This window comes from Odontomachus brunneus, unplaced genomic scaffold, assembly GCF_010583005.1.
Source record: "Odontomachus brunneus isolate Ranch 3 - 2012 unplaced genomic scaffold, Obru_v1 Obru_scaffold_042, whole genome shotgun sequence".
NCBI lineage: Eukaryota > Metazoa > Arthropoda > Insecta > Hymenoptera > Formicidae > Odontomachus > Odontomachus brunneus.
Window position 1 is genome coordinate 1613247 of NW_022639492.1, and position 10783 is coordinate 1624029.

General features: G+C 31.3%; 2 protein-coding genes across 2 annotated transcripts; one reads left to right on the plus strand and one right to left on the minus strand.

The window, feature by feature from the left end:
• The first annotated feature begins 224 nt into the window (after positions 1-224).
• LOC116844535 lies at positions 225-3162 on the plus strand. Its single transcript, XM_032816174.1, has 3 exons — positions 225-393; positions 2358-2654; positions 2727-3162. The coding sequence occupies exons 2-3, from the start codon at positions 2360-2362 to the stop codon at positions 2954-2956; spliced, it is 525 nt and encodes a 174-aa protein (XP_032672065.1). The 5' UTR covers positions 225-393; positions 2358-2359; the 3' UTR covers positions 2957-3162.
• LOC116844536 (probable protein BRICK1-B) lies at positions 3091-7688 on the minus strand. Its single transcript, XM_032816175.1, has 3 exons — positions 7341-7688; positions 6822-6904; positions 3091-3217 (listed from the first exon to the last, which is right to left on the minus strand). The coding sequence occupies exons 1-3, from the start codon at positions 7459-7461 to the stop codon at positions 3191-3193; spliced, it is 231 nt and encodes a 76-aa protein (XP_032672066.1). The 5' UTR covers positions 7462-7688; the 3' UTR covers positions 3091-3190.
• Positions 7689-10783: the final 3095 nt, after the last annotated feature.

Below are 10783 nucleotides of genomic sequence, written 5' to 3' on the forward strand. Positions count from 1 at the left end.
ATATTGCACCAGTTCAGCAGTGCAACTACAAAGAACAGGCCTAATATAAGCCCGACTGAGGGCTGCGTTCAGATTCCTTACCCGAGTGCACTCTAATACAAGAAGTGCTATAGTATATGTAACATATACTATAGTGTTTCTAGTAACAGAGTGCGCCCGGGTAGGGAATCTGAACGCACCCATGAATATCGGCCATAATGTAAACCGGGGGTTAGTGTTACATAAGGTAGATTATAAACAGTTCGTAAAGTTGCTGTTTCCGGAAGCGTAGAAGAATATATGCAATACTCTGTACTACACTTTCAAAAAATTCCAGTTCCAGGTGATATAACCTTCTTGAGATATCACTGCTCGTTTGTGACGAATTAAAACGAGTGGTTTGCGCCCAATGCGGTATGTGAATATATAATCACCAACATCAATGTTATGTCATATTTTCTTTTTTATAACTAATTCTGAACTTACAACTTTAGCACTTGATGTTTTTATTTCTTATAAAATCATATAAAATTCGTCACTATTAATACAAAGATATACACTATATATGTAATATATATAATATTACTATCTTGATAACTATCGTTAACCATTACGATAGTTAATTATTAAATAACAACACTTGAAAGTATCGCGAAATTAATAAATTACATTCGATATTTCATATTTAAACTTTATATCTTCAGCATGCATGTTGCAATTATTAAATTACATTAATATAACACTCAAATCATATTTTGATGTTTATATTAAACTTATCATTTATTTATTTAGATCGATATTGATAAAATATATAAGAATTTTTATGAACTATAGAAGAATATTACCTCTCAAATAAACAAATTTGCAACAGAGCCAGCAACTCGACTCTTGCTACTTGTTAGTGAAGCATGACAGGTTGATGGCAGAAATTGAGCAGTGTCTGTCATTCTGTTACTATTTAAATAGATTTAAATAGAACATACTGTAGATCCTGCTGTAGTTTCTGCTGTCAAATTGTGTCTGCAAGCTCTGTCAATAGAAGATGAGGTTTACTGATAGTTATACAGGACATTTCAGTTTGATTTCACAATCTAAATCATGAAGGCATAGAGCTGATGGAGGTGAATGCAAAAGTCCAATTCCCAATAAGTTTAGTGCAAAATCGCATAATTTTCTTTAATTAATTAAAAATTTACAAGCATACAACAGCGATATTCCAGCCTAATCAACTCCTAATTTGATTTTAATAACAAAATAAATGAAAGTTATCAAGAAATTGGGCTAAAGATCACCTTGGCTGATTATAAAGAGGGAAGTCTAGAGACTCGCAGCAGTCTGGGAATATCATTAAAAGTATAAGATTAGTCCATTATTAGGAGGCGATGGCCTATTAGACATTTGCTTAGTTGTTAAGTCTTGTAAAAAGTTTATAACGGTTAATTAGTTGCTGTGTTTAGAATATTCATAACTTGTAATTTTGCTGGAAGATTGGTTATAATTTTATTAAATATAGTTATTATTATATAGTTAAATCCGAATGTTTATTAAACCTGATAATTAAATTGATTAGTAACATAAAGAAAATAATTCGACTGTTTGGAGAAGATTACAGCATATATCGCCACAACAGTTCATTTACGCGCGTTATCATTCACCAATCTTTAATTAATATCTTGATTATTATTGCGAATATCGCAAAACTGTATACTATTCATCTTAATCCGCTCTACGTCCTCACGAGAAATTGTGAAATCAAGCTGAGACATCTTATAAATCTGTCACAGAATATTTTGATGGAATCTGCTACCATATCCCTAACATTTTATTTATTTGCACATATATCGTGCCTAATATCATGCATAATAAGACATTGGCACAAATGAATACTTATGCATAAATGATGCTTTATGTAGACAAATTTATATTACATGTAGGTGTAAACTATGTATGAAATGTAAACAATATATAAGATGTCTATATACAATATGTAATTTATTGATGTCATTTAAATATCATATAACCTGCTCAAAAATGAATTAAGGAAAGTTTATATATAATCTTTAGAATCCTGGTAAATTCATTAATATTATTTCTTAAATTTACAGAGTTCTCTGGTTGCATTATTATGTTAAGAGTTAAATTTACCAATCTGTAATTTACCATTCTCTATCTTGATCTGATCCAATCCAATCAATTTATAGACAGGAACATTAATTCAATTAGTCTAGGGAATTCTTCAATATTAATTGATTGAATGATTTGTTGACAGATCGGTTGATTATCGTAAACACCCAGAGAATTGCATAATAGGAGTTACAGAAATTTCCCTCTTGTTATACATCTTTTTCACTATGTTCATGACAATCATTTTATTTTAGCAATGGCCTTGCTGATAGAAAATTATTGGAACACTTGGAGGTACAGCAATGCACCAGAGGGTGAGAAGCCGATTGAAAAAGTACTTGGGCTCAGCAAGTATGGATTACTTACCGGCCTCGGTGTCGGTGCATACGATTGCATACATTTATCCCAAGCCTATACGTTTTGGAATTCGGTGAATTGTTTGTGCTATTGGACGCTACCCTTCACTGCTATGTGCGCCACTTTCGCATCAGTGGCTTATACAACGACAAAGTTACGGGGCAAAGATGGCTATATTAACTACATTGCGGCTTGTATATAATTTCTATTCTAACTTAACTAACTTTGAACTAATTGTGAAATAAAAAATTATTTTTTCTTTACAGCGTTTGCTACAACCGGAGTATTTTACCAGTGGCAGAAAAGCGGCAGGGCCGCGTTTTCCTACGGCACATTATTGACAATGCTTGCCATGGTTAAAAAGTTCGGCGATTTTGAGAATTGGAAACCGATTCCTTTTGATGATTTCCTTGAGACTGCGAGAACCCAACATACTACAATACCTATTGATTGGACATTCATCAAGGATCCTAGGGGACCTAGGCCTTGGGAGTGAATATCTTACGCGTGCCTGAAGGAATTAGTTTAAATTGTATTAACATATGAAAAACAACAAGAGAGAGAGCGATGGTACATTGCAAAGTGTTGTACAATATAATGGCAATGTTATGAAAGAATACGAGAAACCTGTCTGCTTTCATCATGTGTATTTATTCAGGTTCTAGTACAGAGAGAAAAATAAAAAGGGATTACAAAGAGAAACAATGGTTGTATCATGTCATTAAAGGACTTATGTCAATGTCTCACCCTTTGTGACCTGTAAAGGGAATATCATAATTTATAGTAATAATTGATAAATAATACACGCTTGGTGATAATTATGTAAAATAAAACTGACTTAACTGATTACAATGGCATTGAAGAGTGAAAGTTGTGATGTCAAAAAGAGTAGTCAATATGACGGCAGAAATGACTGCAAAACGTCCCATACGTTGATGGTCACTTTGACCGTCATTTTGATGACCATTTAATATCAAAATAAAAAATTATCCAATGAACACCAAGTAGCAGTAAGACCAATGTTTGCAGTGGAAAGTCTATACTTTACGATGATTATTATGAAATTTACGAAAAACATTTATCCCATAGGATACGTCAAATTGTACAATTTTTTACAGACGCAATACGTCTTTACTTTTGAAAAGATTGTGGGAAGGGGAGAGAGTAAATTCAAAATCGGACGAATGCTCCTTAAAGTAGACTTCACTCTTTTAAAAAAAAAAGATTCAAAATACGATAAAGTTTCGCGGTATTATGCTTATTTAAAATTATGCGAAATTTTGACATAAATTTACTTTTGCGATAATTTTGTTGACGAGTGTATTATATGGAATATAGAAAAGAGCACCGATAAGTTAAATACAAAAATATATTACATATGATATTTTATTTTGGTATACTTCAAACCACTTTCTTAAAGGCTGAGTTGCAACGTTTGCAACAATTGAGAAATTATACTAACCTTATTTTCACTGTATGTAAAATAAGACTAAACTAATACTGCAATCCTTGCAAATGTTAAGCGGAAGAACAGTAATTTGGTAATTATAAAGATATATCATAAAAATATTAAATAAAAATAAATAATAATCATAAATCTTGTACAAATATCGGGAAATATATCCTGCAAAGAGTTTAGGAAAAAAAAGTCTAAGAACTTAACTCCATGATGAAGCTCTGATAGGATAAATATAAACAAACTTAGTTAATAACTTCTGACTTAGTTAATAACTAAACTTAATTTACATAATAATTAAGCAAATAAACACTTTAATAAAACATATATGCATAATACAGCTTAGTATGTTATTTTCACATTAGGAAAAAAACAGTCTTCTAACAAAAATTTATGTTTTATAAAAAAAAAAAACGTATTGCATACCAAACAAATCATAAGAATCTCACACTAAGCTATCTAGATCTTTCAAAGATTAAAAGAATACAAACAAAACTATACATTAATAATAAACATTAATAATAATTCTTCAAAGTATAAGTAATGAAACCGTATAATATATGTTAAATATCAGAGTCATGAGACTTATTAACTCTTCTATCATTTGAAACCAACATGATTTTGGCTTCAGCATCAATGAGAAAACTGTCAGGAAATCTTAATTTAACTATACTTATACTATACTATATACTACAAAATAACATCGGAGATCTCTCTTAAGATAATAACAGAGTAGATCAAATAATCTCATCAAAATGTAATCATTTTTATGTCAAGATGACATGGATTAAATTTTTTCCATATAATACTACAATTATCATCTTAACATACATTTCTACCTTTTCCTATGAAATTTTATCGCGCATGATATCGATCTACCTGATGTCAATTTTTCGTCAAATTAAATTACTTTTCTGACGCAATGACAACTAACGATGGTTTTGACATCATTTTGATTAAGCTGTTTTCATTGGGTTATTCGAGGACAATAGATATTCGATGGATTTGAACGCGGAATTAACGAATTTATGTTGTGCTAATGAAAGATATTGTGTCATTCTCATAGCAGTATGTTGAAAAATTACTCTAAGAATATTTATTTAGTGCAGAAGTTATTACCGGCAGTATTAAGAAGATTAAAGATTTCCTTAACTCTTTTGATAATCCATTGACACTTATCGAATTCTCATTTTCACTACCCGGGAAAAAAAGTTTATATATAATCATATAAAAATATATGTTATTATCAGGGTTGGAAAGTAACTCGTTACTTGTAACAAAATTACAGTTATATTTTTTCGATAACTTAGTTATTTATTTTTAGTAACTTGTAACTTTTTTAACTGTTACTTTAATAGTTACTTGTAATAGTGGGAAATGTAAAATAAAATTAAAATTATCCAGGTAGCAGACTTACGTTAAAATGATATAAAAATCTGGTTAGTTTATGATAAAAAATGACTAATGGCCAAAAACATCGTGAAAATGTCGTCAAAATGACGTTTTAATGACGTCTCTAAACGTCAATAATACGTCATTAAGACATTATACAGAAACATCATTAAGACGTCACAAAAAAGACGTTTTAAAGACGTTCTTATTTAGTCACTTCACGTTAATCGACCAGTTATAATCAGTTTTTGACGTCATTTTGACGTGAGTTACTTGGAATAGTAATCATATATTAATTTCATAAATTTATCAACGTATTTATGGAGCATGTAATTAAATTCTTTTACCTTTACAAGACTATCATTAAATTTTTATTATATTAAGTACAGATTTCAAATTTGTTAAGTGGATAGACTAATTAAAGTGATAGATATTAATTATAAAATTTAATTCTTACATTTTAGTAAAGCTTAAAATATAAGATTTTTGTATTTACAATAATAATTTACAATTATTTTAAGAAAATAATTTAAAAATAACTTGTTACTTTCTGAGTAATTGTAACGAGTTACTTTTATAGCCAGTAACTTGTAACTATAACTAGTTACATTTTCAGTAAAGGGAACTGTAACTGTAACTAGTTATTTTTAAAAAGTAACTTTCCCAATCCTGATGATTATATATAATTATATGTGAATTTTTTGTCCATATATATGGGGCCTTATATATGACCATATTTAATTATATATATCCATATATTAATATTATTATAGCAACTTTTAGAGTGGATACATAAATATTTAAAAATCAAAGATTATCAATACATGACAGTTAATTATTCCAAGAATTTTGTAGATCCAGTGACAGGAGTTCATTCTTAAAATATTGTGGCATAACATATGGGGAATAATACTACTACAGAATAAGAGTAAAACATTACTCATTATTTATCAGAATTTTTGTTTAAATGTCTCTGGATTATTTTGATAAAATTGATAAATTTTCTACAATTGTGACACAGTTAAAAAATATAAGTTATAACAAAGATGAATAGCTTATTTTTGACGTACACGAATATCACAATGACACAAATTAAGATTAGCTAAACATAACATTTTTCAAATTTGTTTTGTGGTTTAAATTTTGTGTTATTCAGCATAGTGTTTTTAATAATATATGTCAAGACCAATGTTGTTGGAGAGAGGTTCATAAATTGGAATAATTACCAAAATTTTTCAGATATTATTCAGGATCATTACTTTAACAGCATATTTCAAGACTATTGCAATCAATAAGGTCTTATTATACATAATTACCACACTTTCTTTTGGTTAATTGATAAATGCTATCATACTAATAAAAAATCATATTAATCAATTGCTAGTACTAATATATATCTCTCTGATACATTTAATTGTAAATAACAATTAACTGTTATGGTAAATACATAAAAATATCTTACAAAACAAAACAAATTCTATTGTCATATTTGATATGACAAAAAATTACTTACGCATGCTTCGAGATACTCAATCCTACGTTCAAGAGTAGTCAATTTTTCATTGAGAACCGCTATCCTTGATCTGCAAGACATATCTAAAAGAATAGTTTTGTTGTATTGCATTAAATTGAAATAGCAGTCATATTATCCAGGAAAAATTCATATATAGATTTTGCTCATATATGGCCCTATATGATCATATATAATTATATATGCACATTGAAAAGGATGCTGTTGTGAAAATTGAAGTAAATGCTTATATTTATGATAGCCCATGATGTCGTTTAATTGAATTGAATTGTTTTGCTTTTTTTCTACAAATTCTACAAATTTATATTTGTTAAATGTTTATAAATGTACATTTGTTTAATGTATAGATATATATAATTAAATATGGACACATGTAAGGTCACATACATGGACAGAAAAAATTCACCTAAATATATGTAACCATATACATCTTTATATGATTATATATAAACTTTTTTCTGGATAATAAAAATGAAAATTCGATAAGTGTCGACGAATTACCAAAAGAGTTAAGGAAATCTGTAATCTTCTTAATACTGCCGGTAATAACTTCTATATATTCACGATTAGCCCAGTCCTGTTGAATCTGTTTTTGTATCGCTTCTCGATGTATGGCAGCCATTTTTGCATATAGTTAACACGTAGATATGTTATATTCTCCTGGTTTTTTTTTTAACAGAATGTTGTGAAATGCTACGTAATACTGCTTGAAATGTTTCCACTGTGTTATTACATTGTTTGGTATACGTCAAGCGTCAGGTCTACACGTGAAACTAGAGTCCTATGGTCTGTTCTTTTCAGCTGCACCAACTTAATATCGTCACTGCTACACTGGTGCAATAAGCTAAAGTGCAATAAAATATATTTGTCTTATTCTAACTTATTGCACCAGTGCAACAATGTAGCTGAAAAGAACAGAACTCAATGGGTGCGTTCATTTTGGACATTTTTTCGCTAATAGCGTTCACAACTGTCGTTTTCGTCATTCGTCTTGGCGCTTTGAAGCGTTACAGAGTCCATGACGTCACAATTTCATGGCGAAAACGTCATCAGGAAAACGTCATCTATCATGGACTTCTTCGGAATCAATTCCGATCGGAATAATTCCGTTTCCCCTAGAAAAGGCAATAGAAATCTAGGAAATAACTAAATGTTTCCGATTGGAATTGATTCCGAAGAAGTCCATAATAGGTACCCAGTTTACGTTACCATTCGCTATCTCGAAATAGGTAGGTCTTCAATAGCGTAAGCGCTACTAGCCAAGACGAGCACTAAGTATAGCAAAACTTAACCTAAGTGTACAAAAAATAGGAAGGATATAATTCAAGTTGGAAGTAGAGATTACTCCAACATCACAAAGAAAGAAAATAAAAAGGAGCCAAATATACAAAAACAAAATGGATTGTACTACCAGAGAGAAGCCTGAAAGCGGCCATGCCATACGTATGTTCGAATTGCTTGTACTTTTCACACTTTTACACCTAATGCTCGTTGCACACTAGTGCACTCCAAACAACATAAATTTTACAAAATACATTCTGAAGACATTTTCAGGACGAAGGGACGTCATCAGAATATTCTTAGGATGTCCTTTGAAAGTGTAAATTGTCTGAAAATAGCTAATATCCAATAAGTTTATTCACATTAATTGAATTTTTTACACTTTCTCACTTAGTGCACATTCATTCTTTAGAGGTTCTAAAAATGGCGTCGTGTTTTCCGTTCGTGTTACGAGTGTAAATGCAATTCTGATACACTTTTCACTCTTGCTTAGGATCAAGTGTAAAAAGTGTATCAGAATTGCATTTATACTCGTAACACGAACGGAAATCATGACGTCATTTTTAGAATCTTTAAAGAATTAATGTGCACTAAGTATGAAAGTGTAAAAAGTTCAATTAATACGAATAAACTTATTGGATATTAGCTATTTTCAGACAGCTCATATCTTCAAAGGACGTCCTAAAAATATTCTGATGACATCCCTTCATCCTAAAAGCGTCTTCAGAACGTATTTTGGAAAATTTGTATTGTATGAGGTGCATCAGTGTGCAACGGGCATTAGGTGTAAAAGTGTGAATAGTACAAGCAATTCGAACAAACATCATAGGTTTGTTCGAGGAGACGATGTAGAACAAAATAAGCTCATCTCACGTAATTTTCGAAAATAAACATTTTCAACCGCGATTGTTTCTTTAAAAAATCCTAAAAAGCTATCCCAGATTGTGCTCTACATGCTAACGCTATATAACCTCCAACCTGCCATTACATAACCGACTTTAGGTCTATACGGTGGATAGGACACCGCGCATGCGCGAGAACACAAATATACTGCTACTACAGTGAATCTAACGTTATGGGCGTGTCTTTGAGATATTGGAAAATTATTTTCAAGATTCTGGGCGTGCTGTTGAGAGAGTAGAGTGAGGTAAACACACATTGTCACCCAGGAGACGATGTAGAACGGAATAAGCACATCTGACGTAATTTTTGAAAATACACATTTTCAACCGCGAATGTTTCTTTAAGAAATCCTAAAAAACTATCCCAAATTGTGCTCTACATGCTAACGCTATATACCCTCTAACCTGCCATAAGATGATTGACTTCCGTCTCATACACAGGATAGAACAACTGCGTATACACGAGAATCAAGCGATACGGTAGTGTCGCGAAGCCAAGTGCAAGCGCGAAGCAACGCGGCCTACCGTGTATATTAACGCGACGACTTTAGTTGAATGTAGGCTAGATTCTCGTTTCGGATATAACGGCTGAATTGATGAAGTTCTGATGGACTTAATCGATTCCTTAAGTTTACGTTTCTCAATAAAACTGTCTTTACCTTTGCTCTACGTGCTCCAGAAGCTGAATTATTTTAGGTCAAAGCTCGAAATCGTAAAATTTCGCGTAAGAAACGTCCTTTCCTCGCCACAGAAATGTCCGTTGACTATGTTTCTGCAATAGATGGCAGGATGATGAAAGTGTTACCATTAACGATTCACCGACTTGTACCAGTCATCGCGGTGGAATCGAGTGACAGTTCGCGCGTTTGATGTAACATTACTTACTTTATTTAATATTTTTTACTGTTTTTATTAGTTAAATAGGGAGCGGTGCACTTGGACACGGTGCATTTGGACATAGTCAATCACAGCTCCGTGTCATTAGAGACATTTATAGGGTCCCTTGGAACAGCGACTTGTGATTGGACTGTGTCCAATTGCCCCGTGTCCAACTGATATACACCCGTTAAATATATTCATCTGTATTGTTCTAGTAAATAAAGTAGACTGTGCATAGACGTCGAAATATAAATAATAAATAGAGAAATAAATCAAAAATAAATATAAATAAGGGAGAAGGAGAGAACAAAACAAAGAGAGAAAGAGAGAGAAAGATAATTGAGATAATTCAGATAATTGATATAATTCAGATAACTGAGATAATCCAGATAATCCAAATAAACCAAATTTAGATAATTCAGATAATTCAAAGAATCCAGATAATGCAGATAATTCAGATAATGCAGATAATGCAGATAATGCAGATAATTCAGATAATCCAGATAATTCAGATAATCCAGATAATCCGGATAATCCAGATAATATGAATTACCTAAATTATCTGGATTGTTTGAATTATCTAAATTATTTAAATTATATGGATTATTAATCCAGATTCTAGGCGTGCTGCTGAGAGACTGGAGTGAGACAAACACACATTGTCACCCAGGAGTCGATGTAGAACAAAATAAGCACATCTGACGTAAATTTCGAAAATAGACAATTTCAAGCATACCTTTTTTTAAAAGTCTATATTTTTGTATTTAATGACCGGAACTATTTAAAATTGTTGCAAAGAGCTCTAGAACTTTTCAAGAGAGTATTAAAACTTTAAAAAAAATGTCACATTTTGAAATATGGTGTGCTACGTCTTGGCACACC